Raw genomic sequence first — 17,118 nt, forward strand, 5'->3', positions numbered from 1 at the left:
GGTGATGCTCATCATTTGGAGAGTTTTGTGCGACCCTGAATGTCCCTGTAGCCCCGTGATGGGAGGCCAGAGAGTTGCCTATGTGAGATGAGAAGGTACTCAGAAGTGGGGTACAGGAGGAGGCCTCAAGGTGGGGGAACAGGAACCACTGAGCTTAACATTCTTGGGGCCCAAGAAAGGAGTCAAAAATGAAGGCTGTAACCTGCTGGAGTCAGTGGTTCTGCCATCAACCGAGAAGTCACCATGGCAACGGGTACCACTGGGTCACCCTGTACTTAGCCAGCCCCACGTGACGAGGTTCACAGCTGAAAAGACTGTCAGGCAGAGACCTCGGAAATGCATCTCTGAGTGCTCTGCCGGGTGGAGTGGGGGTTGGGGGGCTGATGGTCTGGAGAGAAGGGGATAGGATCCTCAGCTGAATAGGGCGCACACTCTATGGCAGTGCAGGAAGGGAAAGAAAGCTAGAAAGAGTGGCCGAGGAAAAGTGCCAATGAAGAAAAATCCACAGAAAGGCGGAAACCATGGCTTTCGACAGTGTACCAAAGCTGGATGTTCATGCCCTTTGAATTTTTAACGGTGGTGTTGCAGAGAGCTGGAGGCTGGTTAGAAAGGAACCGAAGGCAGCCCCCTGGCCCAGGAAGTAGCACCTGGGAGTTGCCGGAGAGGAGGACCCTGCTTCCCTTTGTTTTTAGTCATGTTTTTGACGTCATTTCCGTAATGTGGCTGAGCCCTGGAAGAACACATTCCCCCACTGCTTCTCAGAACTCAGGCCTGCCAATCTGCCCTTTCAGGCATGGGGGGAGCCTGTGGCAACTCAAGCCAGTCTCTCTGCTCTTCCCAGGTCCCTCAGATGAAAGCCTAGTTAACACCTCCACATCAGGACAGTGCACCTGGAGTGACAGTGCACCGGTAGGTGGGGTTGGGACAGCAGAAGTGTCCTTAGTGGGAACATTTGGCTTGGAGCTCAGATGTGCTGACTTTGGTTCATATTCCTGTACAAGAGAACACACACACACACACACACACGCACACTTACAGACACACAGCAATAATGAAAATAAGAGAACTAAACATTCAAATCACAAAGTTAAAAAGAGCAAATATAAATTTAAAGAAATAAAGATAAAAGTACATGATAAGAATAAAACAAAAATCATAAAACTAATAAGGAAATTCAGGAGCTGCTTCTTGGAAAGAAAATGGAAAAAAAGAAGATAACCTAATCAAGAAGAAAAAGGTGTGTGTGGGTGCAGGGAATGACATAAATATTCAATATGAAAAACTAATAAGAAAATTTCTAGAATTAAAATTAAATTATTATAAAAGCTTATTTTGTTCAACTCGATGTAAATGAATTTGAAAACCTATTAAAATGCATGAATTTCTAGAAAAACATAAAGTCACAGAAATGATCTGAGATAAGAAAGGGAATCTAATTAGATCAATTATCATAAAAGAAATTAAGAGGGTTGTCAAAGACTGACTCAAACACAAAGCACCGAGCTCAAGTGGTTGTGCAGGTAAAATCTACCAGTTAATGTGTCAAGGCCAAGTTTATCATTGTCAATCAGTGTGGCCCAAGGAGCAGCAGCAACATATCACCTGGGAGCATTCTGGAAACATACTACCTCAAATCCTCATCCTGATCAGCTGAGCCTGCCTTCTTCACTAATTCCCCACATAATTCTAAACATATTAGTTTCAATGGCAATGACTCGAATCAACATACTTGGAAAAGGACAAAGAAGTTCAGCATGGTGCGATGGGGAGTCACAGGTAATCAAATTATGCATAGTCAACCCCAATAAAAATTCTAGACAATCCTAATAAAGAGACAGGAATTCTTAAGTTCACATGGAAAAGTAAATGTGCAAAGATGGAGTGGAAAATTCCGAACAAACAGAATCATAGGAAATGCCATCATAAAACCTCAGTGAGCGCTCAAAGCCTGCTTCCGTCTCATGAAGAGCCAGACCCAGTGTCACAGACCGGGAAGTCCAGAAGAAAGCTCACGCGTGAACGGCAAGTTAAACAGGAAAAAAGGTGCAGGGAGAAGGCTCAGCCAACGGTGCCTGAACGACTGGTCCCACTGCTTCCCTCTGCAGGGCCAGGGAGAAGGCCCCAGAGGCCTCTCACTATCAGACACTCCTGGCTCTAGGCACAGGTCCACCAAGGGGGAAAAATTAAGCTAAATTTACTGAATATGTAAAGAATCCTTATTAATCAATTAGCAAACGACCAGCAAAACAATAGGAAAGGATATAAATATATAAATAACTCTTTGGACAAAGAATATAATAGATAGCTCATGGAAAAATGAATGCATATGCTATATACACATATACAAAGGTACTTGATCTCACTTGTAGTTTAGGAAGTACCAATTAAAGAAACAATTTTATCTTTCAAATAAAAATTAACAAAATGTAAAAGAACATTATGATGCGCTGTGTGGATGGAGGTGGGAGAAGGCAATTGTTGGACAGTTGATGGGAATGTGCCATTGGAAGGTGATCTGTAATAGCGGTCAAAGTTAAAAACGCATTTGTCCTTGGCTTGGGAGGATGAGACAAGAGGATCACAAGTTCAAAGCCATCCTTAGCAACTTAGCGTGGCCAGAAGCAACTTAGCAAGACCCTACCTCTAAGTAAAGAAATAAAAGGGCTGGGGATGTAGCTTAGTAGTTAAGGGCCCCTGGGTTCAATGCCCAGTACCAAAAAATAGAAAAATAAATCCTTTGACTCAATAAAACCATGGGTATAAAGCTATTTGCCATGAAAACATTGTTATTTAAAAAAAAAAGATGAGCACAATGAAAATGATCATTAGACCCAATTCTGTAACTCTTATCTGACTTGAGATACAAATGTGCTTGGTGCTTTTGCAGGAAAAGCAGAATTTGGAACATTTGTAAGAAAATGCACATTAGCAAGTGGCTAGCAATAACTTTTCTTTACACTGGAGTAAGTGTGTGTTGTGTTGTGTTGGTTACTGGAGAGGAAAAAAGACAAATAGGATAATAAAGAAGTTGAGTGTAAGAGATAAAATGCATTAATTATGCAATCTTAGCACAAGGATGAGAAAAGAGGTCTGCTCAGAAATAAAGATGTAATTATGAGAGCCGGAAAGATTATTTTTAACTGTTCGCAGGTGGTAAAGAAAGCAAGCTACAAGCTCATATTTATGAAGGAAACAGAACAGATATGCGCAGTTTCTAAATGTTCGTCATATCCATAACTCTTTTTGCACATGAAGATATAAAAATATTTTATCTTCAGATGGTAGAAAGGAAATTTGGAATACAGACAATAAATCAACTCATTAAAAGTCATAGCAATGGGGTGGGATGGCTTCAGAAACCAGAGGCACTGTTCAGTGGCAGGGCTTTGGTGGGGTGAGTAGACAGCTGGGCTCCCAGTTCCCAGTGCCTGACAGAAATGTCCAGGAACCCGTGGGGCATGGGGAGGTGGAGTGGCCTCGAGGACCGTGTTCCCCGTGGTTCCCCGTGACAGCTAGGAACCTGAGTGACTCCCCGGGAGGAGTTTGACTTCGGATCCTCCACCCAGCACTCCTGACACCTCTGACCGTGGGCCTGGGTGAGAGGAGAGCTGTGTGGGGTTAACCACCTTGCACTTGGCTGGTCCCACCGCTTCCCTCTGCAGGGCAGGGAGCATTCCCCGTGGGCCTCTCACTATCCGACACTCCTGGCTCTAGGGCCCGGAGCCAGAGACTGAGCCCAACAGTGGCCACAGCTTCAGAGGCCTGTTCTCTGGGGGTCCTCCTGGGATGAGATGTACCAAGTCACATGCCTTCTGGGGTCCTCCTGGGGTGAGATGTAGCACGTCACATGCCTGGTGACCTGTGCGACAAGTCCTGTGGGACAGCGGCAGGCATCCTCTTCATAACGGGAAGGTCCCCGGGGGCTGAAGCCTGGTCCTGGCGCCCCTGGCCTCTGCTAATGATGTTCTGAACAAGGTTCCAGGAGGGGGCTGTGGTGTGACGTGTCCGTATCAAGTGCCACGAATGTGAGAACGCAGCCGAGGCCCAGCAGGGACGCCCGTGGGGCAGCCGTGCAGCCTGCGGTCGCTCCTTGGCGCAGGGATGGGCGGCCCCACACACTCCTGGGTCCGTTTTTTCTGGTGTTTGTTTGTACCTTTTACAGAATGTGCGAGGCCATCTGCACTTGGCTTCCTGCTGGCCGCTCCCTCCCCTTCCACGGAAATGAGAGTCCCTGAATTTGATAAAGAGAAACTGGAGCTGGAGAGAGTCTGAGAGGGGAACCGCAGCCACGGCCCTGTGTTCTGTGTCCCTTTGAATGGACCAGAACTCAGTGCGGGTGGCTTTCCCTGCTGGTGACCACTGTTCTGAAGGGCTGCTAAGGGCCATAGACTGAGGCGGTGAAGGACCAGATTATTATCAAGGGGGAAGCAGGAAAGCAGATGTTTCTGAGGAGCAGGGCGGGGTGGCTCGAATCCACCTAAGCCCCCACGTGGGAGGGTTTGTGTAGTCTCCCCCGAGGGGTGTGTTCCGGAGCCTCCGCTAGGCCTTGGTCACAAACCACTCCTCTGTCTTCCGAGCTCCAGTCGTGTGGGGATCACCTTCTCTTTTTCTTTCTTTCGTGACCATGCACAGCTCCAGTGGTTCATCTCCTCATTTCCACGGAGAGGAGCCCATTTGTCGTTTACCCCAATGCATTGGTACCAGGTCACATCTGCAGGCAGCTCGGTTGCCTGAGGAGGCTCTAACCTGCCCTCTCTCTATTGAAGGATGACGAGCAAGCACCGGGGAATGTGAAGTGGCCCAGAGCCACGGGGGACTTTGGCCTGGACAGAATCAGGACTGAGAGAGGAATGAGCAGGAAACAACTTTCCTTTTCCACAATGGTTTGGTGGCCCGCTATCAAGGCCACCACACGGTCACAGACTACAGTGTGGATCGCATCTCTTGGAGCTGGGTGGTGCACAGCCTGACTAACCATAAATGTCCCTCATGTTTGGAAACACTGACGGAGCCCCAAAGCACTGGAGAGGTGGTGAGCAACTCAGCGGTCTTCCCGAAGAGAAAATGGATATTGCCCTGGACTACATTTCCCTTTTAATCCTTTGATATCAGCTAAGACACAAGAAAAATAAGTGTATGGGAACAGGAAGACGGCAAGACCTTAGGGTAGATGTCTGGAATTCTAATTTCCACTCCAACACCAGGTTTCTGCAACAACAGATATCCTGGTAGAAGTGTGAATTGGGTGGCCCCAGTGGGTCACTTGGACTGCGAGACCCTCTCTTCTTCCCAGCAAGGTTCATTTTCAGAAATGTACACACTTCATTTTAAAGCAGCATCTTTTGTGAGAGTCTTCAAATGAGGTTTGCAGCCAATTCCAAACGCTGAAGGGCAACTTCACAACTTCCTCAAACCCCGAGCCTGGCTTTCCTCGGAGCTCGGGGTCTGGCCCTCTCCGGAGCGTTTTTTCTTTCTCTCTCTCTCTCTCTCTCTCTCTCTCTATATATATATATATATATATATATAGATATATATAGATATAGATATATAGATATATATATAGATATATAGATATAGATATAGATATATAGATAGATATTATTTATTTTTTTTTGGTTGTTGTTGTTGTTGTTGTTTGTTTGTTTGTTTCACATCTGCTTTTCCAGTTTCAAAAAGGCAGGGGAGGTCTCCTGGAATTTCCATAAACAGCTCTTCTCTCTGGAGAGCTTCCTTATGAAATGCTCGGAGGAGCCCCCAGCTCATTGCATTGGCCCTTTTATTTGTGGGTGCGCCACCTAACGGCCCCATTGTTTTGGGGTGTTTTTTTTTAAAGGGGGTGTTTAATTTTTTTATTTTGGTAGCCTTCCTTCGAGGGCTTGCCAGTGGCCCCTCTTACTTGGTGAGTGATTCTCAACCTTGGCTACAGGCAGGAGTCAGGGGAAGGTTTAATATCTGCGGATAACAGCGCCCCTGCCCAGAGGGTCTGATTTGATGGCTCAGAGATGCAGACTTCAGTGGAGACCTTTCAAGAGCTCCTGGCTGATTAATTCTAAAGTGCTGCAGAGACGGAGGTCGGCCCTAGATTAGCACTTTCAGACTTCCCTGTGCCAGGGGCGACTCACCTGGGAGTCCCCTAGGATGGAGCTAGGCCAGTGCCTCTGGGGGCGGCAGGGGGGGGGTTCTGAGGTTCTTCTTCTCTAACCAGCTCCCAGCTGAGCAGAACTTGTTGGAGAGCCCCTGTCCGAGTCCACTTCTCCCCATCCCCAGGTCCAGCCAGCTCTGGCCCCTCTCACCCTTGTTCTCCTCCTGTCCTCACCCTGCGCAGACCTCACGGTACTGATTGGAAGAAATGGGGCCTTGGGGGATGGGCGGTGGTTTTGTTTCTGAATATCTAAAAGCAAGGACCCCGATTCTACTCTGATATCAAAGATGATCTGGAAAAAGCAAAAGGCTTAGCTCAGCACCGGGTGTGATGCTGCTGTGCGGGCCCAGAGTAGGTATGAAAGTCACTTAAAACCAAAGATATTTAAGACTCAATAGATGGAGAAAGAGATGTAATTTGAACTCGCCTTATCTGACAAAAGGCAGAAAGTTCTAGAAAGTGAAGCCACCATCTCTCTTCAGGGTGAGTTCTTCTCCCAGGCAGAACAAGAATAAACCTACCATCCATGTCCTAACCAGGAGTGCTTTATGTTCATGAAGGAGGGATCAGGACCCGTTGTGCCTGCATAACAAGCACATCATAAACTTTATAATCTCTCATTTGTTCTGGAAACCCCTGTGTTCTTATATAAACTTTTCCTTTCCCTTCCCTTCTCCCTGTAAGTTAGGTACATAGGTCTTTTGTTTTAAGCATTTATTAAGTAACTACTTTTGTAAGTTCCTCTATGCACACAAATTAAGTTTTTTTTTCCTTCCTGTTACTCTTTCTCTCATCAGTTTAATTTGCAGGCCTCTAGCACAGAATTTAAGAGGGTAGAGGAGGAGTTTTTGTCTTTGATTCTGGGCCAGTGGAGGCTCTCTTAAGCACTTCCCACATGTCTACATAAGTTCTCTGCCCCTTTTAGCCCTTCACCCTACATTGCCCCTTATATTACCGTTTACCTAAGTGAAAAAGAAAAAAAAAAAAAACATCAAATCACGTTATTTAGATGAATCTCTGCCTTGGTTTGTAAGCTGCTTTCTGTCCTTTTAATAAGAGTTCACAGACACTTAAAAGTTTTTTTTTTGTGTGTGTGTGTGTGTGTGTGAGCATTTCCCCAATTACTGAAGTGGTTAATGACTGGATCAATACTGAAACTGATGGACCCCAGTAAGAACCCTCTGTCAAGAGCAAGTGGCAATTTTCCTGCAAATATCACTCACATCACACAACAGGCCAACCTTACATGTGGGCAACAGAATCCTCATCTGATCATCGCATCCTAACTGAAATGTGTCCGATCAAAAGAGGGAAGTCGTCTTGCCTGAATCATGACTTTTTAAAAAAATACATGAAATAAAATTGTTCAGCCCTGAGGTATGTCTCACCTACCTAAGAGCCAATGATTGTCTAATCAAGTCATAATGCACAGCTGCTTGTGTTGGCCAGGGGTAGCATCCAGATGTTTCTTTTTCTTTCTTTTTTTTTAAAAAAATTATTTATTTAGATATTTCTGAATCCAGTTTCTTGGCAGCATCTACCTGCAGCAGCCAGAACCTCCATCAGCTGGTCCACTCCTGGGTTTGGAGGAATTTATCTGAGAAACCTCTGTGTCTTTTCTCCTTTCCTCTCTTCCTTCTGCAGCGAGAGTGTTTTCCTTTGTTCCAGCTGGCCCTCGAGGAAAGCCGGCCTGTGTGGATGCCCCGCAGCAGTCACACAAGGAGATTCTTCCAGTGCCCTTGGCCCCTGGCGCCCCCCTCCTGTCACAGGAATCCTTGTGCGGGGAACAAAGAGGGCTGTGGAGCCTGCAAATTGGCTATTCCCACCATGGCAGGATCTGGCTTTTGTCTGGCTTCAGGAAGGTTCCAGGCACAGCGAGGGCTGACCGTGCTGGAGCTGATAGAAACTAGCCAGGGCTGGAGCAGGACCGAAGCTACCCCACGCCCACTGTTTATATGACCAACTGTCCCCAGTGGGAAGTCTGCGTCAGGGGAGGGTTAGAAAGGCTGCACTGGACCTTGAGGCTTTCGAGTAAATTGTGTCTAATCGAATAGTAACCACCATGATTGTTGACGTAATCGCAGCTAAGTGTGCTAAGTGTTTTAAGCACATCACCTCACTGGGATTCTGCACTCTAGAGGTGGGGAGACTAGTATGGAAGTTTGCTCTGGGGGTGCTCCGCAGTGGTGGGCTGGGCCTCCTCCCTAGTTCTCTTCCTGTCTTTAGGGCACACCCTTGGAGACCTGCTGGATGTTAGGCTTGGAGGTCACTTAGGGATTGATGTCCCCTATACATTTTTGGTGGTGGGACTGCAAATTAGCACAACTTTCACTCTGGAAAGTAGTGTGGAGATTCCGTGAAAGACTAGGAACAGAATCATCACACGACCCTCCTGTGTCTCGGGATTTATCCAAGAGAACTGACCCCCGCACACTATAGAGACCCAGGTGCACCAGTGTTGACGGCAGCACGGTTCACAGCAGCCAAGTCGGGGCACCAGCTAGGTGCCTGCGGACGGATGGACGGACACTGAAAATGTGGTCTGTATGCACAGTGGAGTTCTACTCGGTCATAAAGAAGGGTGAAATTGTGTCATTTGCTGGTAAGTGGATGGAACTGGAGAACAAACCTCATTCTAAGTGACCCACGCCAGACTCAGAAAGTCAAATGTTGAATGTTTTCTTTCACATGTGAAAAGTTAGAGAGAAAAATAAAAGAAAAAAGGGGTCTCATGAAAGTCGAAGGGAGGTTAGTAGTTCACAGGTAGGACATGAAGGGGAGGGAGGGACTGGGGGGTGAAATCCATCACGTCTTGCTCTGTGCACAGGCGAAGATGGCACAGTGACGTCACTGCTGTTTGACTCTAATGCGCCGATTAAAAATGATTAAGTAAATAGAAGGGAGACCTGTAGGATAGCGGAAGGGGACTGCGGAGGGGAGGAGAGGAAGAGGGGAAGCACTAGGGGATGAGACGAAGCAAGTTATGTTCTCTGCCTACATTAATGTCATAGTGAACCCCACTATTACGTATAATCATGAAAAACCCCTAAGATGAAAGATACCACATGTTGTATAGGATGTGGAGAAAGGGTGACCTCATATACTGTTGGGGGATTTAGTGGAGTCATATGTAAAGTTACGTGGACTTTCCTCAGAAATTCACACATAAAACTACCATATAATATAGGGGGAAAAATGCAGAGGCTTAGAAAGGTTACCCAGGTCCGCCCACGGTCGACTCGGGAAGAACCAGGAGTGGAAATGCAACTTAATAAGTCTCTCCAGCGCTCCGGGTTAGGTAGACGTCGGATTTTCCTCCAATTAATTTTGCATCCAACAGCTACACCCTTTCACTTTAAATGCCTGTGCTTTCAGATGACCTTGTCACCTGCAGACGTGGGGCCACGTCCACTGAGTTCTGTTAGCCTAAACACACCTCTTAAACTCTGGACGCCTGTGGTATGAATTGAATAAAGAAGGGGAAAGGAATCTCTGTGGGCAAATCACTTCTGACATTGGAACACGGACTCATTCAGATTCAGAAGGTGCCAAAGTGAGAAAAAGATGTGACCAGATCATCCCGTGGTGGCCCCGTGGCTACCCGTTGAGGCAGCCCATAGTTTAAGAGAGGGTCCTAATTCCTGCAGTCTTCACCCCTCCCTTCTTCACTCTGGCAGAGCAGGAGTGGCCCCCGTGGTCTGAGCACCCTGCCTGTGATGAGAGAACTCTTGCTTTTCCATATCTTCAAGTCAGGTTCGCTATGAGCCATATTATGGTTACGGGAACAGAGACGTTTTTCCCCCTTTTTAAACTCTGTTCTAGTTAGTTCGACAGGACAGCAGGATGCATTTCAATTCCCCGTACGCACGTGGAGCACCACTTTTCATTTCTCTGGTTGTACACGGTGCAGAGCTCAGCACAGTGCAGTCATACCTGTACCTCGGGCAGTGAGGTCCGTCCCCTGCCACCATCTCCTGCCTCCACGCCCCCTTTCCACCCCCCACCCCAGGAACAGAAGTTTCTAAAGGAATAAAGCAACCAGCCTAAGAAGGCTCTGCGCTTTACCTGAATCCAAGTGGTCGAGGTGCCAAGGGTCGGTGGCGGACGACATGGGGGACAGCGTCAGCGGGGAGGCCCCGCAGTTGGACTCGACCAGCTCGCCCTGGATGTGCACCTGGGCCGAGGCGTTGGTCTGCCTCAGGGCGGCCTTGAGCGGGGCGATGTGGTTGAACTGGACCCTGGAGAGGCAGCCTGTGAACCCCGGGGTGTTGTACTTGTGGATCTCCTGGTCGATCTTCCCTGTTTCTAAAAGGAAAAAGGAGAGAGAGGGTTTCCATTGAATTCCAGCGGCACAGTAGACTTGTCCCACGATGCCGTGCCCAGTCTGACTTTGGGGTTTCAGCTGTAGAAGAAACGTTAATGGACGAAAGCCTCTGAAAGCAAACCTGAGGAACACTTTGACAAAGCAGAGGGCAAGTAACGTGGCTTTGCTTAACGTACATTTTGATATAAATCATGATCTGGACTTAATGGTAGCCACCTATATCACACTGACCATCCAGAAACTGTTGAAAATACCTGAAAGACTTTCAAAATGGGCTTTCTCTTACATTTGATATTTGGAAGAAAAGCCATAAGATACATGGAGGTCACTTATCACCGAATATCGTGGCCTACAGGCCTCTCGTGAACACAGGAGCCATTGGGGAGCTGCCTGTGTACCTGGCTCCTGTTCTTGCTCTCATGCTGTGAAAACTTGTCTGTGCTTCCAGAAGACCCCATTGGAAGCACCAATTTCCCCTCTGCATGACCTCTGCTACTAGCACTCTGGAATTGTTTTAGTTGAGTCTTTTAGATTATAAAACGTATTATTACCATGGATCCAGTTGTCAGGTATTATTATCAATTTTGAAGAAATAAATTTTGAGGAGGTATAAGAAAGGAATGCATCTTATGAAATGTGACCGTGAAGCCTACTGTGGACCTTTGACTACTAGGAGCTTTAAGTGTGTCAAAATCTGTGATGGATAATTAAGGGAATTAACTAGAGTTGTGAGCTCACCAAACAGAATTCAGTACAGATCTTGTCTTTATCAAGTGAACTGAAAGAACAAGTTACAGTTACAGTTTGAGAGGAAGAGCCGGCCGCGGTGGTTCCACGTCTGGCTGTTGCTGTTACACCCCTTTGTTGAGCCTACACCTTCCCAAGCCTACACCTTCATTTTAGCAGGTAAATGTTGAACACTTCTGCTTCATGGTCAAGACAGATCAGAGGCCGTTTGTTGAGAGCCACAGCCAAAGGGGCCCCAGCAAACTTCCAGCTGCCAGCAAACTTCCAGCTGCCGGCTGATGATTGGCTCACAGTGGCCCCAGCAACATCTAGCTGATTGGCTCCTCTGCAGTCATGTTCATTGGGCTGTTTCCCTGCCCTTCAAGCTGCTAGCTGATGATTGGCTCACAGTGGCCCCAGCAACATCTAGCTGATTGGCTCCTCTGCGGTCATGTTCATTGGGCTGTTTCCCTGCCCTTCAGACTACGGAACTGCTCATTGGGGGACTTCTTTGGCTCCGCCCACGCGACCTAGCCAATCGGCCTCAAGAGCAGGAGGATTGGGGGAGGTGGTGGTTGGTGTGTGGGAGAGGCTTGTGGAAGCCGGTGGTGGCAGTTGGGCTCTGAGGGTTTTTCCTGAGGAGCTGTTTTGTTTGGCGTTTGTAGTTTTAAAAATAAAGTTTGTTTCTTTTGACAAGTGGCTCCTGAATTGTGCCCAGCCAGACTGCGGCAGCCGTTGATATGGGCAACTTGTCTGTTTTCTTTCTCCATGACTCTATCTACTGCCTCGTCAAACCTACAAAACAAATGTTTTGCGGTTTATCTGGAAATAATACAGAAAATATTGCTGTTATTTCTGGTGAAGAAAATCGATTTTGTATAGTTTATTTCAATCTACATAAAATGTGAATTTTGTTAAAAAAAATGTTAATGACCAGTTAAACCTTAAGGATGGGGACTTCTCTGGGAGGCTGAAGCAGGAGAATTGCAAGATCAAAGCCAGCCTCGGCAACTTAGCGAGGCCCTAAGCAACTTAGAAAGACTGTGTCTCAAAAAAAAAAAATGGGCTGGGGAGGTGGCTCAGTGGTTAAGCACCCCTGGGTTCAATCCCTGGTTCCAAAGGGCAGGTGGGGGTGTCGGGTGTGGGGGGGTAAAACTTCAGTGATAATGATCAGAATTTTGCATTACTATAGAACATGGGAGGGTGAGAATAATAACAATATCTGGATAAAGCAAATAAATACCTTCCTATGACCTTTTAGCTGCTTTGAGATACTGCTGACACTAGCAGCACTCACTTGTTTTTTTTTTCACTGCAACAAATTATATTTTGTTAAATAAATAAAATATATATTTAAAGTACATGAAAAGACCTTTGTACCCACTTTTGTGGTGTATGAAGCAGACTCCTTTTTAAAAATTCATTCAAATTTGTTATATATGAGAGCATAATGCATTAGAATTCATAGTACACATAGGGAGTACAGTTTTTCCTATCTCTGGTTGTACACAAAGTAGAGTCGCACCATTCGGGTCTTCATACATGTACTTAGGTAATGATGTCCTTCTCACTCTGCCGTCTTTCCTACCCCCACGCTCTCGGCACCCCCACCACACATCCCCATTAGGGATCAGCATCCTTTTATCAGAGAAAACATTCAACATTTGGTTTCTTGGGATTGGCTTACTTCACTTAGCCAACTCCCTCCCTTTACCTGCAAATGCCATAATTTTATTCTCTTTTAATGTTAATGTTCCACTGTGTATATAAGCCACTGTGTATATAACCATTCATCTACTGAAGGGCATCTAGGTTGGCTCCGCAGTTTAGCTATTGTGAATTGGGCTGCTATAAACACTGATGTGGCTGCGTCCCTGTAGTACGCTGTTTTTTAAGTCCCACTCACTTGGTTTGGATTGATTTTTCTCCTTGATTTCCCCCCGTCTTCCCCGACCCTCTTAGACGTCTTCAACAAGGCCCCCTGCTCAGACATCCTGTTAATTAATACTTCTTTCTTATTTTCTCCTTCAAAATTCTTTATTTCCTTTTCAAAGAAAAAGAATTCCTGTGGCTTATAATTGGGCACATTCCTTTTTCACTGTCCAATTTTCTAGGAATTCTGAGGTTTACAGAGTCCCTGCTGATATCCGATGGAGGATTTGGAGTCGGGAAACCTTCCCAATCCAATCCCAAGCCTCTGTGTGCACTGAGGACTCACCCGCGCACCCCCTGCCGTCTGTCTGAGAGGTCATCCTTCTCCCAAACTAACCCTTAGTTCAAGGGTGGCCTAAGTAGAGGCCGTCCAGGGTCCTGGTGCCCAAAAGCCACGTGCTGTTCTGCCAATTAAATCAGGGACCTCTTTTTTTTTTCTCTCTGCCCTAGTTTCAGAACCCAACAGAAACTAATGGAGGAATCTGTAAATGCTGAAGGTGTGTCAGCCCGTGAGCCAGGCAGACGGGCCCCAGAGCCTCGCGCCCAGTGCGGCTCTGGGAGCTGAGAAACTGTTTGGTAGGAGTATCGCAGTCTGTGGGGAGCCAGGGCAGCGCATTTACCTGGACAACCAGGGACCAGCCTTGGAACTAGGTATTGAGGAGAAGGAAGGAGCGTTCGCGGCTGACCTGACCGTCATGGGGTTTGTGGTGCTGAGGGAACCGTGGGAGTCTCTTGGGTCCCCAAACAGCACTAGACGGGGAGGGGCCCCGACTGCCACATGAAGATGTATTCAGTCGGAAACTCAACACGCTCAGGCTGCAGAGCTCGGTGATGAGAACCGTATTTTGAAGACGTCTCCAGTTATCTTTCTAACATAGCAACGGCTCTGCCCAAGGGCTGGCATCAGCCGCCCAGGCTCCTGCAAACTACTGGGCCAAAGATTCTTCCTCTGGTCCCAGGGCTGAGATGGGGTGATGTCGAGGAGCTGGATGAAGTGCCCAGTTGTCTTCCCACTTCCTCTTGCACTTGCTCGCCCAGTACCAAAGCCACGGTCACTTCTGTCGTGAGCGGCTTGGTTTGGTTCGCCCTGCTAGAGATGCGGGCAGGGAGCTTCTGATGCCAGCTCTGTTTCACAGGGTCTCTGCAGTTTCCCAGCCTTGAAGGAGGCCAGCTTTCCCTGTCTGTTTTAGTCAGCTTTTTCACTGCTGGGACCAAAGTCCCTGACAAGAACAATTTTAGAGGAGGAAAAGGTGATTTGTTACTCAGGGTTTCAGAGGCCTCGGTCCATAGATGGCCGGCTCCTTGGCTCTGGGCCCAAGGTGTGGCAGAACAGTGTGGCGGAAGGGCGTGGTGGAGGAAAGCTGCTCAGGACGTGGCCACCAGGAAGCAGAGAGAGAGCTCTCCTCACTCGAGGCACACTCCCAGGGAGCCACCTCCTCCAGCCTCACCCGCCCGCCTACAGACACCACCCAGTTAACCCCTACCTGGGGATGAATTCCCTGATTGGGTAAGGCTCTCACAGCCCCATATGTCACCTCTAAACCTCTTGCTTTTGGAGGACCCCTCCTATCCAAACCCAGACACTGCCGCATCACTGAAAGTGAGCGGTTTCAAAGGCACATCTATCCACGGGTTCTCCATTTAACATGGGGTTCCCACTGCTTCAAGAGATGGCCCCAGGAGAGGGACACGAGACACAGGACGGTCGTGGAGGTTCAGGAAATGGGCTTCGGATGGTGGATCGGGCACCAGGAAAACAGTGGTGGCAACAGGGGCCTTCCGTGTCAGGATGTGGGGTTGGGACCTTGGCGGGAATGTCAACAGTGTGGGCAGAAGGCTGGGGCGGAGGGCGGGAGCCAGCCCTGGGTGGATATCTGCTCGGGCTTTCCCGTCGTCTTTGAGGATCTTTCACTCTCTTCTGTGCCTTTTCTTCTTTCTGGGTTTTCGGTATTTCCACATCTGGATGTAGTTTCAAATCTGGCTGTTGGGACGCTTTACTAAAGAATCCGGGCTGGAACTGGTTCCCCTGGGGGACAAATGGGCCATAAATGCTTCTGATCCTTCAGGACCTGAGGGTTACCATGTGGGCCATGGGCTGGGCAGTGTCAGAGCATCTGCTCCACATCTAGCTCAGCCCATGTGTGGGTGCTGGGCCAAGTCCTCTGTATGCAGTGCTGCAGGGCGCCTCCAACAACCTGTTAGAGTTTCAATCTCTCCCTTTATTTTCTTCTGATTGAACCCTGAGGTACTCTATCACTGAGCTAGATCCCCAGTCATTTTTACTCTTTACTTTGAGACCACAAAACATATCTTCAAATGATAGTGCAGTTGTAGGATACTCTTGAACTTGCAATCCTCCTGCTTCAGCCTCCTGAGTCCCTGAGATTCCTGGCGTGCACCACCGTGCCTGGCTATCATTTGGATCTTGAGTGTCCCACAAAGCCCTGTGTGCTCAAGTCCTGTCCCCAGGGAGGTGGAGGGACCTTGAAGAGGTGAAGCCCAGTGAAAGGAACCGAGGTCATTGGTAGCATGCGGTTGAATACCGGGCTCTAAGACTCCCTTTCTCTCCCTCTGGCTTCCCAGCTGCTATGAGGTGAATGGGCCTTTCCTACCCTGGGCTCTTGCTACTGTGGGCTGTGCTGCCACAGGCTCAACACAACAGGGCCAAGTAACCAGGAGCTGAAATTTCTGAAACTGTGAACCAAAACAAATCTTTCCTCTTCTTAAGTTGTTTTATCTCTTGTTATTTGTTACAGTGTTGGAAAGCTGACAGACACAAACTCTCTGAGCTGTATAGGATTAATCCCACCTCCCAGAGGAGCAAACTGAGTCTCATTTGAAAGGGAAGTCAAACATTTTGCATTAGCTACAATTTCTCTCCGAAAAAGACTATCTTATATTGTCTTTTATATCTTGTGGATTTTTGTTTGTTTTGGTTAGTAAGTCTATAGAAATGACACAGAGAGGTTTTTAGAAGAATTTTTTTGTGGTTATTAGAATGCTTTAAGACCATGTTTCATTAGAGCTGGAGCCAAACATATGGTTTTCAAAAATGTAGTGAACTGATGTCAAACTTGGCCAGTGTCATTGGAAATGCTCATCTGGAACAAGATTCCTGATTTCTTAAGGACATTTTCAGGGCTGGGAAGTGGCTCACGGCTGGCCTGGCATGTGTGAGGCCCGGATCTTCAGCAAACAACAAGCTGACATCTTCACAAGATGGCACAGTAGAGCTCTCCTGTTAGTACACTTGAGCTTATTACAATGAAGTTATGTTCATCTGTAAAATGGACGAGACTATTCTCAAACTGAAACCAAATATTAAAATACCACTTACTGTCAGAAAATGCTTTCTGCGCTGAGGTGTCTGGGCCAGGGCATTATGTGGGGACACCTGTCTACAGAATGTGGATTTTAGAAATGTAGTGCAGTCACTCTGGCAATTAAATTCTCAAACTGCAACGAGTCCTTTCATGTCATACATCCATAGTGATACGGGGTGTGGAAAATAGCCCACTTAAAATACGGGCACGATTCTGGGTGAAACCTTGCAGAAAGGCTCCAGGGACCATCCCCGGGGGAGAGGCGGCGATGGCATTTCCAGTGCATTAGCGAGCTCTCCTGCTCACTCTCGTTCCAAAGCTGCGTGCCAAGTGACAGGCAGGAGTGTTGTGAGAAATGAAGTGAAGAGGAGATGAGGGTGCGGAGGGGCGGTGGCAGAGAGGGCAGAATTGTGCTGGAGGCTCCCGCCCATGCCTGAGCGCCCTCTTCACACCCGAGCAAACAGGTCCTGATTTCTCCCAAGAGCTTTCTCGTTTCCCTTTGAGGCTAATTTCACATCCATATCCTTCCTGGAAACCCGTGGGGTCTACTCACCAGCTGATTTGGTTAGCTTTCATACATTTTAGACGTAGGAAAGTCCCAAATACCATTCTTTTTTTTTTTTTCCTTGAGAGAGAGGGATGTGATATGATGAAACACAGAATATCATTGT

The 17,118-nt window shown here is 47.5% G+C and overlaps 1 protein-coding gene across 1 annotated transcript in view; it reads right to left on the minus strand.

Annotated features, from left to right (window-relative positions):
• Positions 1-17,118, minus strand: part of Cntnap2 (contactin associated protein 2) — a 1,300,648-nt gene that overhangs the window by 21,306 nt on the left and 1,262,224 nt on the right. The window contains exon 22 of the mRNA XM_077795886.1: positions 10,208-10,447. Within this exon, the coding sequence (XP_077652012.1) occupies positions 10,208-10,447 (240 nt within the window). The remainder of the gene's footprint in view (positions 1-10,207; positions 10,448-17,118) is intronic.

This window comes from Urocitellus parryii, chromosome 3, assembly GCF_045843805.1.
Source record: "Urocitellus parryii isolate mUroPar1 chromosome 3, mUroPar1.hap1, whole genome shotgun sequence".
NCBI classification, from domain to species: Eukaryota; Metazoa; Chordata; class Mammalia; order Rodentia; family Sciuridae; genus Urocitellus; species Urocitellus parryii.